The 21,420-nt window shown below is 38.1% G+C and overlaps 1 protein-coding gene across 1 annotated transcript; it reads right to left on the minus strand.

The window, feature by feature from the left end:
- Positions 1–1,736: 1,736 nt before the first annotated feature.
- Positions 1,737–21,126, minus strand: ASY1 (DNA-binding HORMA family protein). Its single transcript, XM_089926610.1, has 26 exons — positions 20,971–21,126; positions 20,829–20,885; positions 20,126–20,222; positions 19,967–20,035; positions 19,729–19,821; positions 19,375–19,498; positions 19,168–19,237; positions 19,023–19,064; positions 18,467–18,595; positions 18,265–18,381; positions 17,844–17,886; positions 17,730–17,771; positions 17,328–17,452; positions 17,009–17,021; positions 16,828–16,898; positions 16,558–16,662; positions 16,308–16,458; positions 15,752–15,828; positions 15,580–15,634; positions 15,235–15,404; positions 15,001–15,114; positions 12,066–14,899; positions 8,983–9,036; positions 8,814–8,844; positions 2,165–2,274; positions 1,737–2,082 (listed from the first exon to the last, which is right to left on the minus strand). The coding sequence occupies exons 1-22, from the start codon at positions 20,971–20,973 to the stop codon at positions 14,849–14,851; spliced, it is 1,818 nt and encodes a 605-aa protein (XP_089782736.1). The 5' UTR covers positions 20,974–21,126; the 3' UTR covers positions 1,737–2,082; positions 2,165–2,274; positions 8,814–8,844; positions 8,983–9,036; positions 12,066–14,848.
- Between the last annotated feature and the right edge of the window lie 294 nt (positions 21,127–21,420).

Raw genomic sequence — 21,420 nt, forward strand, 5'->3', positions numbered from 1 at the left:
ACCCTAAGAGCAAGTAATCTTCTGGCAAGCATCCTCTGGCTACCACCATGACCATGGCTATTACGAACGGTCATATAAGGGAAATGGTGGTTGGAATTTGGTGATTCACAAGCACTGCCCCATATTTGCAGTCCATGTGGATCAAAGATCTGAGGTACAAAGGTGGTGGGCCTGGTCTCCATCATCACCTTACTCTGAGCCCCTAGAGGGACCCAAGGACTTCTGATGCCCAATAAAAACACCTTCCTTCCCATCTCAGCTTTGGGACAAAGAACAAAGTCAGGGAGTTGGGAACAAACAGCCCATGTTGCCCACCAACTGACCTTAATTGGCATCTGAACTTTTTATGATGATGCTCACATGGTCTTAACACCATCATTAGCCCTTCTTTTGACAGACCATGGTGCTCTCAGCGGGTCCCATCGATGCTGCAATCATAAAGAGAACAAGTATGATTAGTTTTGAAGGTTAAGCTGCAGCGGGACCATCACAATCCAAAATCATGCTCCCAAACCATCCACTGGGATCCATGTGGGGATACCGTCCCGCGGTGTATCACCATAATTTTGATTGCTGGATTGTAGGAATGAGATTGTTTCTCTGTATTAAAAATGGAGTAGGGTGAAGGATTAGTCTGATATTTATAGGTTAAAGATGTCGCACATTGGGGAATAGTTTGAAGACATTTTGAGGGATAATTAACCATGACAAACTACTTTCATTTGATGGAAACTATATGAAACAAAGAACTCAACAACAATGGTGAAGTTTACACGAATAAAACAAAGAACTTCTTTATTTTATATGTTAAAATACAAAATATGCTGAAGAAACCGATAAAACATCCAATGCCCCTATATGAATTATTCAAAATGTTCACACAAGTATAATGTAGCACAAAGCTTCGCATATGCTTCCCAATTCTTCAAGAAATCTCATTGTTACTTTAGCATATATGTGCCCCCTCGTTTCCCAACATGCTACAAGAAGATGCACATCTAACATCTATAAGGGAAAGAAAGTCATATGACCGAACCAAGATGTGATCTATCTCATTCTGACGGTTGGTCTGCTCAAGGCCTTTTTTTTTTTTTTTAAATTTCAAATGGGTTGGCTTGAGGCCTCCCTTTGTAAAAACCTTTGTACCGCACTTCATTTCTTCTAGCCGGTGGCTGATTAATCAATGTTTCCCATTATTTTACCATCCATAATAGCATGAAAAAAAAGCAAGCAACATATGCAACATTAATCATAATTTGACATTTTGAAGTTGACTTAATGCTTACAGAGCTATTTTTAGGTTGGCTTATACCCTCTGTTGAAGGGTAAATATTCCATATCCTTGCTAACCAGCTCACTCTTGACCTTCTATGTTCTAGCTTTTATAACACAAATCTAAACCCGTCTTCTTATTGGCCCCTTTCTTGCCGCACATGATCTGGCTATCTCAAATAGCTCCCCATCACTTCAATATGTGTTGATGCCCACACCAGTGCTTTCTCTGATGTTATCATTTCATGTTTGCTTCTTTAGTAATACCACACATCCACCTTGACACATGCCGGAATCATGGTTTATCGAATCTAACCTAATCTATCAGAAACAATGGCATCAATTCCATTGCTAATAGTTTCTTTCAAAAATAGGCCTAACCAATGCATGACATTTTCTAATTCCTTACCTTCACAAAAGTCTTCCCAATTCCCTTCATAGCCCATCTTCACAGCACCTGAATCTTTTCCATGATTAAAAAAAGCCACAAACACCAGGAAACAAACTGATCCTCGAGCATCTTGGTTTTTTTGAGGCACGCAACATGCCAACTTTAAGAATAAACGGTTTTATGTAGTTTGACATAAAGCTGATGTAAATTTGATGAACACAAACTCATTGTATTACTACATCCATGGTTCAATAGACTTTCAATTAATCTACTACACCATAAATGAGTAGTTAAACCAAAAGCAAGATTGCTTGTTGTATTTGGTTAGTTGATGCCTTTAAGCTGCTGGAAGAAAATGGCAACTCATCATGTCCAGCAGAGTCTTCGCCTTCCACTACCATGCAGTCCATCCTTGGTCCCTGAACAGTAAAATCAAAAATCAAAATCTCTATACAAGCACAGATTCATGCACATACATCCTGGAGGCACAGGGGAACCTACCAAGCAGGGTTCGTTCAGACTGTATCAGCTCCAGAGACCACCTGAAGCTAGAGCTTACCAAGTGAACATTACACTTGCTCCAGCAAGATTGCAAAAATGGAGACTGTAACCTGAGAACCATATTGATTGAATTTAATTAGCAGGCTGAATCAAACCTGGCATGTTTCCACATCAATGTCTTATATCATGCTGCCTTGCGGGACATGATGAAACAAATAAGAGATCAATAGTTTTAATTAATGTGCATGTAAAAGAGAATAAAGGAAAAGGAAACCATATGTTGGTCCAAGCAAGCAATTCAGATTATCACCTTCTGTTAGAGAGTTTTCTGGGTAAGAGTTATAATTCAAGATTATTGTAGGAAAAAAAGAATATGTAGGAAAGAAAATATTGTGAAGAACTTTTTCTACATACCTCGTGAGGTAATCATCATGTACATTTATAGTTGAGAATGTACAAGAGATTACAACTAGGATGATATAAAGATAGAAAGAAATAATAAATGGAACTCTAGAATCAATCCTAAATTTATACCATTTTGAAATTCAAAATTCATAATTCCTAGAATCATACCAATATCCCCCCGCAAGTTAAGGTGGGTACCACTGAGAACTTGGAACGCAACTATTGAAAGCGTTGGGAGGCAAGTCCTTTGGTGAATATATCAGCGAGTTGGTCGTTGGAGAAGATGATTTGGACATGAAACTGACAACGAGCCACTCGCTCTCGAACAAAATGAAAATCAATTTCAATATGCTTGGCCTGAGCATGAAACACAGGATTTGCAATAAGATATATGGCAGATAAACTATCACACCAAAGTATAGGAGCTTGAGAAAGTGAAATATCCAATTTCTGTAGTAAAGATTGAATCCAAATTAATTCAGCAGTAGTATTGGCAAGCCCTTTGTATTCGGATTTAGTACTTGAACGTACCATAATGCATTGCTTTTTAGCATTCCAGGATATAAGATTACGACCAAAAAAATATTGAATCCACTTACAGAATGCCGGTCATCGGGATCACCGGCCCAATCGGTGTCGAAAAAGACATGAAGAGAAGAAGATGGGCCTTTGGTTAAATAAATACCATAGTCGATAGTATGCTTTAAGTAGCGAAGAATACGCTTGACTACAAGTTAGTGCATAGAAGTGGGCATATTCATAAACTAACATACTTGGTTGACAGCAAAGGCAATGTCAGGATGTGTAAGAGTAAGGTACTGAAGCGCACCCATTGGATCAAAAAGTGGCAAACCATCAGAATGATAAAGTTGGGACCCAATAGATATAGGTGTCGAGACAAGCATAGAACCATCCATGTTAGTTTTGAGAAGAAGATCAGAAATCTACTTTGATTGAGTCAGATGAAGTCCAGAACTAGTAGTCTTACCCTTAATGCCCAAAAAGTAGTGAAGAGGGTCTAGATCCTTCATGGTGAATTCAGTTTGTAAAGAAGCAATAAGGTTATCCAATGGAGCAGTAAGAGTGCGAGTAAGAATAATATCAATATAAACTAGAAGAAGTGCCACATAATATTTGGTGCGCTTGATGAAAAGTGAGACATCAGCCTTAGACCCATAAAAGCCAAGAGTATGTAAGTGAGAGTTCAACATCTAAAACCAAGCACGTGGCTCCTGTTTAAGACTATAAAATGAATGTTGTAGCTTGCAAACATAACTAGGATGGTCCGGATCAGTGAAACTAGGAGGTTGTTTCATATAAACATTCTCGATGAGATGTCCATTGAGGAATGCATTTTTGACATTCAATTGCTAAATGGGCCTACGTTCGAAAACTGCAAGAGAGAACGGTGCTAATTGTGATAGGCTTAATAACTGGGCTGAACATCTCATCATAATCAACATCCTCTTATTGATTGAAGCATTTATTAACCAGGCGGGCTTTATAGCACTCGATAGAGCCATTAGATCGCATTTTGATTTTGAACACTCATTTATAACCAATAACATGTTGTGAAGGAGAGGGTAGAACTAAAAGCCAGGTACCATTAAAGAGCAAGGCATTGTACTCATTTGCCATCACTTCACGCTATTGAGGATCACGTTGAGCTTGAGTGAAGCTAGTGGGCTCGACAGGGATAGTGGAAGCCACAAATGCCAAGGGATATTTTGTGCTAAAGCAACTGGCTTGAGAGTATCATCCTTTGAGCATGTGACCATATGATGACCACCAATGTGAGAAGATGAAGTCATCGGTTCAGGAGCAACAAGTTCAGCAGTGGCTATAGAATGTTGGTCACATATCATAGTTGGATCATTGTTATGTGTTTGTAAAGAAATGAGCGGAGTTTGAGGACTTGGGACTGAAGATACGAGTGGAGCAATGTGAGTTAATGTTAATGGATCATTAGGCTCAGATATAAGCCATGGTAAAGAAGAGGCAATAGGAGGGCTACTGGTTGATTTGGGAGTGTTACTAAAAGAGTTCTGTGCATAAGAAAACTGTCTCATCAAATATAACATCACGAGATATGAAAATGCACCCAAAGGATGATAGCACTGGTGGAGGTCTTAAGTCAGCCCTTTTGGTAGTAAGATCCTTGTCGAGAAAAAATAGATGCTCCATCATTAGAGAAATTACGCATTGGCTGCTAGGGTCATTGTGGTGGACCTCACTGGCTGCCTTTTTGCACATAATTTGCAATAGGTGGAATCCCCATGGAAGTTTGGAGTCTCAGTCGAAAATCATGTTGGAGAAGAATGCCATGTAGTTCTTCAAAAGTAGCGGCAATCCTCATGGTACAGGGTGTAGAGACAAGGTGTTCGTAATCTAGACTAAGGCCAAGCATATTAATCTAGTCTATTAACGGCGGCCAAGTTGTCGCATATCCTCTTTACCTCTTGCAGATAATCCTCTATAGAGACCGAGCCCTTGTTAAGAAACATGAAAATCCATCATAAGAGTACTATAACATGCTTCACTCCAAATGGCATAAAGCCATTCAAGAGCAAGCCAAACATCTTGCGCACGTGGTAATCCGACAACATGAACCATCATCACATCGGATATGTTGTTGAGGAGCCATACTAAAGCGATTTAATCACGGAGAAGCCATGACTCAGGCCAAATTAGATATTGGCTTCTCTATTCTTTCATCATCTGAAGTTATGACAATCGTTAGAGATCGAGGCGAGGTCGTTCCATCTAGAAGATTCCATAGTCAGTTGGCTGTTAAGAGAGGTTAGATACGTGCCTTCCAAGTAATAAAATTATCTCTCTTAAGTTGAACAGCAAATGAAGGCAGAGTAGTAGGTGTAGGCATGGAGTTAGAGGATGTCATGGAGATAGCAAAGGTTGAAGGCCTTGATACCGTGTAGCAAAATAAGAATATATAAGAAAGAAAATATTTTGAAGAACTTTTTCTACCTAACTCATGAGGCAGTCATCATATATATTTATAATTGAGAATGTACAAGAGATTACAACTAGGATGATACAAAGATAGAAAGAAATAATAAATGGATCCCTAGGATCAATCCCAAATTTATGCTATTTGAAATTCAAAATGCAGAATTCAGAATTCAAAATTCCTAGAATCATGGATCCTTGATATGTGGCTTAATATGAGGCTAAGATGAAGATACTGCCAGTAATTATCATAACATATTGTTAACATGCTGGCAAAACATAAAAGAGAAAATCAACCAGTGAAACCCTTTTTCCATCAATATCTAGTCAGCAGTAATGCCAAACTACCGATGTCTTAGATAAATCTCCAATCAACTATAACCTGAAGTTGGCATTTTTCAAAATAGTACTAAATTTTTAATAACTTTATGAAAAAGCCTAGAAGGCTCACCGACAGCTAACTATACCTATCATGGTGATAATATGCACTAAGCTCATGGAACTAAAGTGTAAGCCTCCATGGTTTTCCAAAACTTTGAAAGAACCAAGAACAAAAAAAAGACCAATATAAGGCAACGCTTAATATGGAGAACCACATTCACCATTGAGATACAAAATCCAAGTTGCCAAAGTGAAACTCAGTCCTATGCTAGCAAAAGCAAATGTGGCAAAATCAGGTGAGTATTGGGTTTCCTTTGGTCTTATATACTTATGTTAAAAAATAATAATAATAAAAAAACTAAAACACAAGATCTCTCTATTTCTTGCATTGTTTGCTTACTAATGTAGTTCATTTTAACAAGTTGGCTCCACATGAAAGTTGGAAGGTATGTATTGGCCATATCTTACTGAAGTTTGTACACCTTTCTTCCTTCTTCTTGAGTATATTTAATTTACTTTCATAAACAGCGTCAGCTCATATATATATATATTAAAACACATCACATACAAGTAAAGATTAAATAAAAAGGAACATTAAATAAACTATGATAAAAAACTGCAAGATAAATATTTTAATTTGTAGATCAAATGGAAGTAAACTCATGGCATCCATAGATAATGAATGCATGTGTTTTATGTTTGTTTGTCGCATGTTAGGTGGCAAGCTATTGGCCTTTGAATATTTGGCAGCACCCATGTTCTGGGAAAAGAAGAAAGTCTTAAGAACATAGAACAAAACAATGCTAAGAGAAAGAGAGCAAGAGCTATCTCCTGAAAGTCTATATAATACAAAGTTTCTGGACTGGGCATTATCTGGTCTGACCAGAAAAACTAGATATCTTATTTAGAAAACGAAAATGTAATCAGCCACGTGCTAGAATGCAAGCCAAAAAAGGAGTAACTTATGCATTGTTAATTAGAACTTGGAAATGCAAACATAATCCAGGTGGGCATTCATATGAATCTCATAGAACACAAAATGTAACATCCAAATTCCAAACAGTGCCTGAAAGGAAGAAACCCAAGATTTATCATAACTGAACAATTGGACATGACTAGCAATGAAACTTTCAACATTATAGACTTAATAGAACCGAGATGCTGGCTGAAATTGGTTTAAATAAGGAAAAACTGAACTTGCAGTGAAAGATTTCATGTTACAGCTTTCAAAGATAGACTGGATGTGCTATAGCTTCGAATAGCCACTTAATCAATCAGCAAGAAATTAGTTTCAAGCCTAAAACCTGTGATTAAGATCTGTTTATTTACAATTAATTTAAGCACATTCAAGCCTAAAATCAAGCTAAACACTTCATCTGTGAACAGAGCTTGAATCAGTTGATAGCCCTAAAATTAGAACATTCCAATTGTTGGTTATATCTTACCTACAAAGTTTCTACTCTTGCATCATGTGATTAACCGTAAGATCTGATCTATATGCCTCTTCCATCTAACTGCACCTCGGCAGTATAGACCACTTTCTTTCGATCCAAGATGAAAATGTCACGCAATATCTAGGTTGATCATGATTAGAACTTCAAACTAATTCATAATCCACACTGCTGACCAAAATTATAACTTTAGTCCATCAAACAATCCTGGCATGACAATTTTCAGAACAGTAATTTAGACTTCTCAACAGAAGCAAATTTGCCATTTATGATCTAGATAGTGCAAATTGGCAGAAATGGAAAATGTTTTATAGCAACCAGCATATAAACTACTGCATGTTGCTAACATCTTGACAACTAATGGTAGGTTCAACAATCATACATCCTTCTCCTCCAATGACATATCATTGTAGTTATCCTTTACATTTGCTTGTTCATCATCCATCCATATCAAGGATTAAATCCTCTACTGAAGACAGCTTTTCAGTTTTTCCAAATCCCTCATTGATGCTTTGATCCAGGTATTTACAGAAAAGCAAATTTTTTGTGCAGAAAAGCAAACACATATATATATCAGAGCAACAAAACACAGCACAATTAAAAAGAAGAAACCTAGAACATGCTGTTCATTTAACTCTAACATCACTTCAAGCTATAGCCTGTGCCTCTTGATCATAGGTAGTTAGGTATCTGCGATGGCAACAGGATCTAACTTCCACTGATATTTTTCAGGCCATTGTACACTGAGGAATGAAAATGGACATAATCACCATGCAACTAGGGACACTGGAGACCCCCAGTAAAGAAGTTGAACATCACTTTTTTAAGCAATAACAGCTTGAAAGACCTAGAATATATTCTGGCTATTTTAATAATTTCAACTAACCCTGTGCAAACCAAAGGTGCGTCCAAGTGTTGCAATATGGCTTGACATATAGAATCGTCTGGAATGTGAACACTGACATGCTCCCTCAGTGCATATTTAGCTACATCCCAGGATTTATGCATTGTTTTGGCAGTTCTTTCTTGCAGTTAGAATAAAAGTATACTGTGTAAGTGAAAAACTCTCATCAACGTTCATGCTGTCTATATGGAAGGTCCATATTTATGTTCGCCAAGTAAAAACAATCCATCCTTACAGGCCCAGGTAAACAAGACTTTACAGCTCGAAAGATATTTGTTTTACCTCGAGCATTACCACAAGCGATGCCCATTGTACAAGTATCTATATCTTGAAACAAGTGGCATAAAATGCTGAGGGGTTGCATATATACGTCTTGATCAACTAGTACAAGTTCAACAGCATAGATAAATAGCACTACCTTATGAGGGTCCATATCATCAACATATATAAAGACAAAATTATAAACTAATATCCTGTTTGAGAGTAGTTTACGCTCATAAAATGCTCCTATGCGCTAAAATATTAAATCGAAAGCAGTAACCTCTCTTGCTTTTGAGTCCTCTTCTTCGATACTGCAAATAGAAAACCATAAAAGATCTGTTAAAAAAGCTTCCATGACGTTTTAGGAGAAGAGTTACCAAGAATCAATATTCAACAATGAACAGAAAGATATAGGTTCAAATATTTGGTGTAAGAAAAGAAAGCTGTACCTGCGACGGCATTCAATGGGGGAATGACTTTTCAGATCACAAGTAATAGTATACCTACAGTCAAAACATACATCTGATTAATACTCAAGGTTTTAATACAATATTGTTAAGTCAAGTTGAAATTCAAGCCTAACAAAGCATGGTGAAAGTAAATGACAAGAAAAATACATATATGAGAACCCTAAGGGCATTGAGAAGATCTGCTCTTATATATCAGCAACCAGTATTTTATGAATTCATTAGAATGCTTGCTTAGAAGAAAATTTGACTTTCCATGGTTCATGACTAGTTAAAAAGTAACAGCACTTCCTTTCCATGAACTAATTTTTGCCACAGATTCCAGTAAGGAAATGGAGCTCTGCATTCCCGTGGAAAGTATGATTATTTTGGTTTATCTAATGAAAATATATAGTAGTAAAGGTCACCATCTTAGTGTTGTCAGAATCCTCCATGGATAATTGGAAGTAAAAAAAGATGAATTTGCATAAGTGGAGATATATACCTGTAGAAAGATGTCGATTAATTTGTTCACCATTCACCACCTTACGAGCTCTTGGTGAAGAGCAATTAAAATATAGAGTTCTTCAATATAGCAACTCTAAATTACATTTGTCAGCCCATATAGAAACTGTTTCCTGATTGCTAATTTATTGAATCTTATAGGTAGCAAATCTGAAAAGGATCATTATACTCTTTTTATCGTATGGTTCATTTTTAAAGCCCAGGTGTTTCCTACAACCTAGGCCCAAACATGGATGATGAGGACGAAATTCACAACCATCCATTGCATATTTTCACCCGTGTGTCTTACTAGTTAGCACATAAATTTTTCATCATATGTTTCATCAAGAAGTCAGAATGACCTTCAATTCTGAAACACCGCCTAAAAAATGGGCAGACCTGTTTGGTGAAGGGGCAGCGAGATAGAAGCTGATTGACAGTTTCCTCTGAGTCTTGACAGAAGGGGTATCGCGCACTAATTGACCAGACTTTTTCCCAAATTATTTCCCCAGTGTGTGCCTTTTTTTCAGAGCTAGCGCCATAAAGATTTTGATCTTCTCCAAAGCTGCAGTTTCCCAAAGAGTTGAGTAAAAGGGACAGATAACTCAAGCTCATTCGATGAAATGATAGAAAAACTTAAGAGGAAAGGTGACTTAAGAATCCCAGAGCAAATATAGGTTTATCACTATCCAACGATGGAGGAGAGAGCAGATAACTTCCAGCATAGATGATAACTCCTGATTTTATTCTAGTTCTAAGGGTCCACTTCCTAAACTTCCATTTTTTTCTAATTTAGTTTTACTAAATCAATTAAACAGGATGGTATAATGATAGGACCAAAGGAGAGGCCAAAAGAAATCCCAAAATTGTGAGCAAAGGCTTGAGGAAGCTTGGCTTACAAGGACATGCCACATAATAGGAATAGATGGTGAGAAGGTTTTCCAATCCCAAGTTTATTTAATTAAACTTGTATATGATGATAAAGAAATTCCTGACCATTGCAACAGACCATCCAACAAAATATGGATCAAAATGGGTCCATGAGAATTTCTTTACAACTTTCTAGCAACACACAAATGTCTATATGACTGCATAGTAGGATACATGTAATAATCTTGACACACAAATTCTCACACTTGAACTTGACCTTAACCATGAAGGCTCATCCCAAGTATGATTTCTCAAGGTTTGAGAACTTTGTATGCTAGGCTGCCAACATAATATCAACCATCTGCAAATTGGTGCTCTTTTCTTGTCCAAGGCAAAAATGGAAAGACAGTCTAGGAAGGGCTTCCCAAATCCTGGAAAAACAGTAAACAAGAACCAAAACCTAGTTGTGAGCTCATTCACCAGGAGTTTTTAAAGTAAGTTCTCACTAGTAACAGATAAGCTGCACCGTATGTATACAACTTGACAATTAACTGATTAGAGAAGTGTCAAAGCCTTTATAAAGGCCTTAGTTTATATTTTACTGATTAGAATTCTTGGACCACTAGAAATTCTGCAAACCTGATGCTAACAGTGAAGCCCTTAGCTTGCGAACATAAATAGCATGAAGCCTGCATGAGCACACACACTCACTGACAAATAAGGCTGGCATTTTTCTAGCCATTTAAGTCATAAGTCATTAGTTTAGCTAACGATTCAAGTTTCGTTATGGTTTCTATATATTCCAGTTATCATCGCTTACATAATTAAAGATAAAGCCATATGCAAGAGATCAGTAATGATTTAGCAAAATGTCAGACAACTCTTGGGTTTCCCTCTTTTTTCATGTATGGCAAAATGCATATCAGTTTACCTTTTTTTTTGGTCTTTTTCTGAAGATATAATCCGAAATCTTTTCAAAACTATAAAGAAATGAACCTTTCAAAGCCCTGCCCTTGATTCTTATCCATAATGATGAATTTTGGTTTTGGCGGGAACCTTGAACGTTTCTCCATTCCATCTAGGTGCTTGTCTGGGACAGGTACAGTTGGAAGGGTTTTACACGCCTGACCAAACCTAGAAACCTAATCATCAGCCAATTGCATGCATTGTTTATGCATGAACTCAATAGAAAGAGCTTCTCATAAGAGCCTAACGATGGTGCAAACTTCGAGTTATGCTGCACTCCTTGTGATCTATCAGATGAAGGTCCATTCCCTTCATCACAAGCTTCATCCATCGACCACCCAGATTTCAACACAAAACTATTTGTAGATCATCCATCGCAATGATCCTTGTAAGTATTACACACATTCTCTTATGAAGTACATGGAAATGCAATGCAGATGTGTTGTTAAACATGGTACTGATTTCATAGCCTCTTGAGAGCAAACATAAAGCATGAAACTAACATCCAAGTAAAGATCTTCCTTCAGTTCACACACTCATAACAACTTCTTACAATTCCCCCCAGATACTTATTTGCACAAATAAATTAGCTCTAGTGGTGCCTGACATATATATTCTCCTAACAAGAGAAAATCTAAGAATTATTAATCACTACTCAGTCCAGACTGGTAATATAAAAGGTTTTTTCATATTTTTCAAGGAAAAAAGAAAGGAGAAGATGAGGAGTGTTTGGACAGAGAGGATACACTGTATCGGTAGGGATTGCACCGAGGCCGCCTCCTTCGACAAGCTTGATGACGGGTTCCAGCTTGCAACTATCGGCTCCCGAAGGGTCCATCTCCACGTATACCATCCTCACCCCATTATGATCGGCGGTGGCGGAGCGGCGGCGCCGGGAGGCGGAGACTCACAAGGGGGCGGCGGAAGGAGAGGGATGGGGGCGGCCAGCACTGCCGAGGCGGCGCAACCGCCTGCGATCGCGTCGGACGGCACAACTATCGATTTCAGACGGCACTCTGGTTTGCTTTGTTGTTTCGCCTCGCGATTCGTGGAACCGCCGTGAATCAATTGGTCATGCTGGGACAGGCTAGGCCGTCTCGAGTTTTGATGGAATCCGATTTCAGCCGACGAATCCTGTTAAGCCGGGTCGGACCGGGCCGATTAGATCAAACCGAGTTGCTTACACCAGTGAGGGTGTTAATGAGACGAGGGCTTGATCAAGCTTTGGACTAAAATTAATTTTGAGCTTAAAAATTGAATTTAAGCTTTATCTGTTTACTGCTATTTCAAGCTCAATCCGAATTTAATTTCAACCGAGCCACACTCATGTTTAATTGATTAGCTTGAGAATCCTAAAAAAAACTCTCATAGTCAAAGGAGCTGCAGAGGCCAACCCTAATGCATCCAATAAAAGAAGATTAGCTATCTCAATCAAAACTCTTTGATCACGAGCAAAGAAAGAATATTGCACCAAAGATCAAAATATTATTTGGAACCCGTAGTGTATCATGACCTAATCTGCCAACTTAATTTGTAACTAACCTACTTTATGCAGATGTTTGTTTGGCATAAATAGATCCAGATCATAAAGAATCAACCTATCCGGATCTTTTTATTAAATGGTATGGGTTCAATCTACAAACTCTGACTCATCTAACCTATTTTGACCTATTTAGTAATTGGGTCGAAACCCACTTAACCCATTCAAAACCTATTTAACTCATTTAACACCTATTTTAATCCATTCAAGACTCGTTTAACTCATGTTAAACCTATTTAACCTATTAAGACCCGCTTAACTACTTAACCTAATTCCATATATTTATCAAATAGATTATGCAAGTTGGGCCGTGTTACTTGATAGTAAAAAAATTGGTCAGGCTAAGATTTTTGACATATTTAATAAAAAGGCTCGGTTGGGTTTGAGATATTTTTGATCCGAACCAAATCCAAACCGATCTGTGTCCGGTGATACTTGATTGGCACCGGTAGGTGTATGGCTATCACCTGGTCAATCTAGGTAACGATGTGAGCAAGGCAGCTAATAATGACCTGTGAAGCATTGGAAGCCCCTGGTGAAGTTGGTAATTAGGATCCTACAAAGCTCTAGGCATAAAGCTTCAAAGCCTCCTTCAGGGATCTGAATGATTGGCTCTGGCCAGTTGCTGTCAAAACTATGCTATGATTTCCGAAGCATTGTGCAATGCCATAGCCTACAGGCTGGCCCGATCAATACCTTTAGATCATTTCTTCCTTTTCATTAGCTCAACCAAACTGGGATGACTCTCGCCCCTTTTCTTGAAGGAAGAAAAAATACCGCTAAATCAAGCTTTAGCTTGGGATGGAGCCTATTCTTCTCTAGCCAAGTCCAAGCAAAGCTCGAGCTGTTCAAGTCGTTTGACCCCCCTACACCCAATAATTAGCTCACACAAGACTGCTTATTACTCTGAAACAAACATGCATGCAAGAACATACATTTGAAATTTGAATTTCCAATTTATAAGGTCAATTTGAAACAAAATCTTTTTCACTTGCATGTAGTATGAAGTTCAAGAGAAAGATCCAGATGTTTTGGGCACCTGAATTTTAGATTCCTTAGAAGTCCATAACTGCTATTCTAGATTCTTAATCTCCCCCCTTTTGCCTATGTTAGCGAAAATCTAATGTTATTTGTTTCTAAAATTATGATATACCTTGTTGACCTCAAAAATACAACTAGCAGCCATGCGCCAAGGTGCTGCATGAACTGGTCAAATTGCCAGGTTCACCCCATTTATGTGGGCTTTGTGAACTAAGTTCAAGAACTATCTATAATTATCTTCCAGCATACCATCAGATCATTGCAAAGACTGTGTCGATGTTCCAGTTAAAGTAATTTTAGGTGAGAGACATCGAACGTAGAGCCTGAATTGTCAAAGAGAATTCTTTGGTAAGACAACTAAGTAGCAGAGAGCCAAATTAGATCACGGTCCCCCAAAATTCTTTAAAAACTTTAGTAGAGATCTTAACCAGACACTTCCTTGCAAGCCCTCAGTTGTCCGGTGATAAGCACCTCAAGTATGCAACCAAATACTCTCATCAACAAGGTAGTGCTATGAAGGGAATACTTTAAAGTTAAATTCCCGATAGATTTTGCTGGACTATTTATTCGGCAGTCTGGCATTCAGAGGATTTACACTAAAAAAAAACAACACCGATAGAATCTAAATGCCTTACAACAGTTGGTTTACCTTAATTATGCACACAAATCACATTTATTAAATCCCTAAACACAAAAAGTAATCTGGAAAATGAATTAGTAGTTAAAAAAAAAAGCTGGTGAAAGACTATAAGCATGCATTTCCTTTTAGGATCATCGTGGTTTCTTGAAACAAAACATTTATAAAGGCTGCATTAGATCATAGAGAGATCTTTTATCATATTTGAAAAATCTATTCTGAAAGAAGAAAGATGACTAAGGCCATTTACAATCTAAGCTATCTCTTTGGACTATCCACAACAGCTCCTTTTGACGTTTATCCACCTTCTCCTATGCTTGTAATTTCTGGAGCTTCAGATACTGAAGAATAGGCTCCCTCACCTGCCAAGGCAAACTAAATGAGTCCTGAAGTATTGCATTCCAAAGATACCTACTAGTTTCTAGTTTCTAGTCGTTCACAGTTATAGTGATGAAGAGCATACTGTGCTGGCCTTCCTCAGCCGTTTGTCTTGGGTAGATTGGCAGCCATCACCACCACCTGAGGTCCTACGTTTGCCTCTCTCACCATTCACTCCGCTCTCTAGAGAAGCAATTGGCTAGAACAAAATGGTTTCATTCATCAGTGCTCATTTGTAATTAAAAGTTTATAACCAATATTATGACGACGAGAATGCTGAAGAATCCATCTCATAAAGTGGTAGCAGAAGGATAAGCACCTGAGCATTGCTTGTGGGAGTGTTCCCTAGCTCCTGACCCTTCCTGTGAGCAGCCTGCCCACTCTGCATAGATCCACTCTGATATGGTTCAGATCGCCCTCGTGTGCGTGTGAGATCAGATCCAATGGAGTGGAGGCCACCATATGTCGACCCATCTTTCATAGTGTGCTCTAGTAAACAAAGAACTTGGATGATATTGCCGTTTAAATGCCCAAATCCATTATAGTAATGATTTCTAGAAACTAGATCTGCTGAGCCTACTTAATAACATAAAAATAGCCATGAAATGTTATGGCTTCTTATAGATGATCCGTCACAATAAAATTAGTGAATCATCAGAAATACCAGGAGGGAGTTCTGCAGCATTGAATTCAAAAGGTTGCCCATTGATTTCGATCTCCTGCTCAAAGTGAAGGAAAGTTATGAGTTGATAAGGAGATAAACAGTAATAGGATACTGAATGCATCTCTGATTCTTCCATGAAGCATTTTTCGGTGATGTAAGAATGATACATTACCATGGGTGTGCTCTCCAATATTTTCTTGACCTCAAGTAGTTTCTTGTTGCTGGACTCTGAGTGAATGACTTGTTTTCCTGCAAATAATTTAGTTTCCATGATTGTCATGATACATTTAGCATCTTGGATGACAAGTTAGATACCCTATAGAACAACATAAAATTTAAAATCAATTAAAAAGCCTTGCAGGTACTTTTCTAGACCTTCATTTACCTAAGTATAATTTTAGGCATTGGATCAAGTCAGTTGTCCGGATCAAAGTGATCAAGTAAGAATCCTAATATTCTATTATTCTATAGCTTGTTTTGTGTAATAAAAACACAGTTATCTACGGCAATAAAAACATTGTCTACCTTGATTGACCTTTTTCTTGTCAATTTAAGGTTATCCAGAGAAACAGTGTATTGCTGTCACAATCCTCATGCTTGTTTCACTTAAATGCACATGAAGAATCTAAATCTAAAAGCAAATTCATAATCTCGTTCAGGGACAGGTGATTCTTCTAAGAACCACCCTCGTTACACGTTTCACATTTGAAAGCATTTTGACTACTTACCCAACCTTCTGTTGCCGGATTTTTTGATATACCCATCCCGTGCCATCTTGTCAATAAGTTTCCGGACAGTGCTCTGGTTGACTTTCCCATCTAGCTTGCTCTGAAGTTTTGCTACTGTCACAAAATCCATGGGAAGAGCATAATATAGAGCCTGCAACCAAGTTGGAGATATGCGAAAAAATATTTTAGGCAAGGGCGCTCACAACCTGGTGCACTGAATGTATAAAAATGTCACAAATGAGTAGGTTACCTTCATGTACATGTAATCCTCATCAACTTTCTTGGGAGTTATCTCGGTGTGTGGGATGTCATTCATGTCAACCTCTTCTTTCACAGCACAAGTGGAGTTGATTTCCTGATATCAGAGTATTCATTTTTTATGTACTCTCTCTCTCTCTCTCTCTCTCTCTCTCTCTCTCTCTCTCTCTCTGTGTGTATGTGTGTGTGTGTGCGTGTGGACAGGCGTGGGGTTGGGGTGGAAGGGAAGAAGGGGATATTAGACTTCACCAATAATGTTTACCTTGTTGATAGTGTAACTATCCTTTCCAGCTTTGGAAATTAGACCTTCTTTCACCAATCTCCCCACAATATCTGGAAGTGTTCAGTACATTAAGCATGTATGGTGGTCAATGAAGAAGTATGAGAAACTTCAGCATTTCAGCTTAGAATTGTCGCAATTTATGAAGTGCTCCTTCCATTACCTTCAGTTAGCGCCTGCAAATTATTCCCAAGAAAAAGAGAATTAAATCATTGCACATTGCAAATCTTAGTAATAAGTACTCTATAATTTAATGGTGTAATTTAACCACAACTGTTTAACATGTGCAAAAGCATTAGAGAAAGCATGACTACAACAAATAGCCTGCTTAAATTACAGTGGTTGAACAGTTAGAAGTTCCTTTGACTTAAATGATTTAAAATTAATTCATAAAGCAAAAATATGGTGATGGGCATTAATCCTATCATAATCTGCAGAATGACAACTGAATTGAATTCAAGCATAAGAGAATTGATAATCACCACCGATATGTCTGGAAAATTCGAAAGAATGTCTGCAAGATCAACATTATTGACGTGTCTAGAATTTATCCATTCCCTCACTCGAGCTGTCTGTTCCTCTTCATGAGCAACATCTTGAGTTTCATCTGCAATAACGAAGAATTTGAGTGTAGAACAAAACCATATGGAGAACAAACAAATGGATACTTACATTCATACAATATAACAGAATGGAGCAAATAACAGAATAAAAGGCAACAAGATTCTGTACCCAGATAATATCCTTGTCGAAACAATAAGAGGTTATGAATATGACACTAAAAGCAAGCATGTAATATCAATCCCTCGCAAACAAATTGCAACTTAAAAGTGAACTTTTTTATGAGTTAATATTTTAATCTTTGAGAACTAAGTTACACTGACCGTCAGAAACCATGGCATTATCTTCACACGGACATCTTTCACCTGTTGAGCGGACTAAGTGAGCTCAACAACAAGAAAGCTTAAAGGTGCAACCAAAGAATTAAGAAGAATTACCAATGGGAGCTACAATGTACTGGTCTGCATGAGATGGATGGACCTGAGATAAATTCCATGGCACCTTCTCAAATTACAATAATACAAGGTTTGAACAATTTTAGATACAGGCAACAGGTTTTCTATGATTGAAGCTTTTCATTTCAGTAACAGCAGTTTTGATCTTGAGTGCAAAGAAAATTATGGGTACTTATTCTAATTTTTATTGCATGATAAGATCTTCATAAACCATCTAGGTGCTCACCATCAATTTGATTAAGTCTTTCTTCTTTCAAAATTTAAGACCACTGTAAACATTGAGCTAAAAGCCCAATCTCAGCCCCATGGAACAGCACCTAAGTTCTCTTCTACTTATATTTGCCTATAGATAATATAATCAATCATCATTTCCTTTAACTTAAGGACAAATGGATTAGCTTACCTCACTGTCAGAAGAGGAAGAGTCGTCCTCTTGTACAGAATCATCTCCCAAGCTCACTTCCTCATCTTCAGGAAAATTACCATTTTCATCCTCGCATGGGTCAAGAACACTCTTGACCTACAGAAGTAGGTATCACACCATAAACATTATATCTGTAATGATAATTCTGGTTATTTAGTCCATTTCTCTTCCTCTCCCATACCTTCAGTGCTAATACGAAGTGTTTGCTGTTGACATTGCCCACTTCCATTTTCAGTGGACTTTTAGTCCAGCTATTAGCACCTTCATTTTCAGAGCAGCTTCTGAAAAATGGAGGCTCATAGTCTTCAGGCTGCGATATAAACAAGGAACTTAGTTTTCCTTATTAATACTAGGAATGAGCAGTGCAAGTTTAGCATCTTAGAAAGTGTTCTTGAAGCTAGTTACTGTAGCTGTGAGGTTTTCCCATCTTCTTGAAATATTTTTTATAAAGAATTGCAGATTGGCGTGAAGTAGATGTTGAATATATTTATGCCTAAAGAAGGTACTAACTATAGCAACCAAAATTGAAGGCCCAAGCAGAAATGAAACAAAATAAGATTTAAAAGTGGTCAAGTAGCACATAGAGTACTTTAGTAGTTGATTGAATGCGAAGTGACATGAACAAAGATTTACTCAAGCAACCAAGCAAAAACCAGCTGATCATGATTGGCTAACTAAGCTCAAATAACTAAGAAAAGGTAAGGTGTATAGATTCTTGAATGCAATATAAGGCATACCGTGACATCATCATAATAAAGTAGCTTCATCAAAATGGTACGCTGAAACACATAATGACAGTTTCATTTAGCTCACTGCTCCACGCAGATTGATACTTCAACTGAAATATGTTAACACTAAGCTGGACAATCTGGCCATGGTTACCTCTTCTGGCATTTGGTCAAGAGTCCTCATGAGCGAAACCAGGGTCCGAACCATCTTACATGCAGAACTCCTATAACACAGAACACCACATATATATGAATTTACCAAACTAGGCGGACAAGATAGGATTCTAATCAAATACAAGCAGAGGAATAAAGCAGGAACAATAGCATCAGCTTCTACAAAAGAGTCTCTCCATAAGTTTACCTCATTTGATCAGGGGTGACTTCAGATGGGTTATTTTTGAAGGTCGTACTGTTCTTTTTGCTTCCATTGCGACTCACATTCATGGATACTTCCCTATCATTCGAACTGGCATAGCTAAAGGAAACTGCAGGCATTTATCCATCCAAATAATTGAGTATGGAATTCAGAGAGAGAGAGAGAGAGAGAGAGAGAGAGAGTAGGAAGAACAATTTGGCGCCAGAATTTAAAATAAACAGGTCCAGGTTTTGGAACCTTCTAAACACGGTATACCAACTAAATATAAATTCAATTGCATCCATTCGATCTAGAATCAAATGGCTGGTCACAACCCAGAACGAGAAACTAGAGACTCACAAACGTATTCCTCGATCATCGGACCCTCTACGTGTTCGCAGATACAGAAGAGAAGCGTCTTCAGGTACTTCTTCTGCAACGCGTCGTAGACCCCTGAATTCAAATCAATTAGAAGAAAGAAATGAAATGAAAACAAATAGCGTCAAAATTAGAGGAAATAACGAAATCAAATAAAATTAGAACGAAATCCAATTACTAATGAAGCAGATTTAAGGTGTGATGCATCGATCGATGTTACCTTTCTCCATCCAGTCGATCAACCTCCGAGACTCCGCATCCATGGGCATCAACTTCTTAATCTTCATCTCTGTGGCACGATCACGACAAAGAACTCAGATATCTTTGTTTTCTTAACGATTTTAGAGAAAAATTTTGGCTTTTGGTTGGAGAAGCCGACCTAGGGCCGGAACCGATTTATCGTTGAAGTATTTCTCCGGGAAGAGGCCTCGGATGTAGCTGATGTTGAAGATGGCGATGCGAAGCAGATTTCTCGTCTGTTTGATTGAATAATCATCAGAAAACGTAAAATTTAGCTAAAAGTTTTCGAAATTAATCAAAAAATTAGCTGATCCGAGGATATCTCTCAGTCGGAGAGCCAGATCTGAAGGAATAACAGAGGGATCGAGGGTTTCATCATCTGATTCCAGGTCTGAATCAAACTAGCACCTAGAGTTATGGATCGAGATCAGACCCCAAGAAGGAGCCATTTCTCGTCAGTAGAACTCTACGATCTAGCAGAAAACTATCTCTAATTCCAATCCTTCAAAGAAATTCCTAATCTAGCATCTCTTTCACGTAAAACAAAGTAGTAGAAACCACCGATCTAGAAGAAAACTTCGACTAGGATCCAATGCTTCGATCTCGATACTAATCAAGCATTTTATTCGAATTCAAACGATCCCAAAGTTAATTAGATTCCAGATAGGTATAAAATTTGAGTAAATTCGTCAAAATGATAAATAATAGCAGAGAATCCTTCATGAGGTTCGATCTAAAAGCTAATCATGCATTTCATTCCAAACCAAACAATCTGAAAGCCGATTAAACCTAGAGCTCTCGGTGAACTAAGAAATCCGAATAGAAATCGCTGAGAACGTTACCAGGAGCAAAGAATCCTGCTCTGTGATCTCGGCTTCCTTCACTCTCTGAGCTACAACCTGGGAACCAGAGATCTACGAATCAGAGCACACACACACACACAGAGAGAGAGAGAGAGAGAGAGAGAGAGTCTTCGGAGCTCACCATCTTGGCGGAATTTGGAAGGAATAGAGAGCTCGAACTGGAAGAATGAGAGCTCGGAGTTTTGAAAGGTGGAGAGAGCGGCGCGGTGGCTGGGGCTATTTATAGTCGAGGAGGAAGCAAGCAACCTTAGAGAAGTTTTAAAATTTGAAACGGTGATTAAGCCAAGTCTGTTACGTTGTTGGCGGTCTTTTTTCTCGTGAGGGGACGCAAGGGATGCATAATATTGAATTTCAGTACGGAACATCCGCACTTGAACTTTCTATGCGAGCGTCAACCTGCAATCGTGATTTAATTGAGGTTAGAAGCCTCACCTTCCTCTTCTTCTTTCCTTTCTTCTTCTTTTTTGGTTTTTTTCTCTCTTTTAAGACATAAAATGGGAGCCTATCTTAACAAAGAGTAGGGGTCTATCAAGGGTAAGAACATGAGAACCCAATTTTTTGGCTTAAAGTA

This window comes from Phoenix dactylifera, chromosome 12 (assembly GCF_051530095.1).
Source record: "Phoenix dactylifera cultivar Ajwa chromosome 12, Ajwa_hap1_PhDact_Kaust_v1.1, whole genome shotgun sequence".
In the NCBI taxonomy this organism is placed as follows: domain Eukaryota; kingdom Viridiplantae; phylum Streptophyta; class Magnoliopsida; order Arecales; family Arecaceae; genus Phoenix; species Phoenix dactylifera.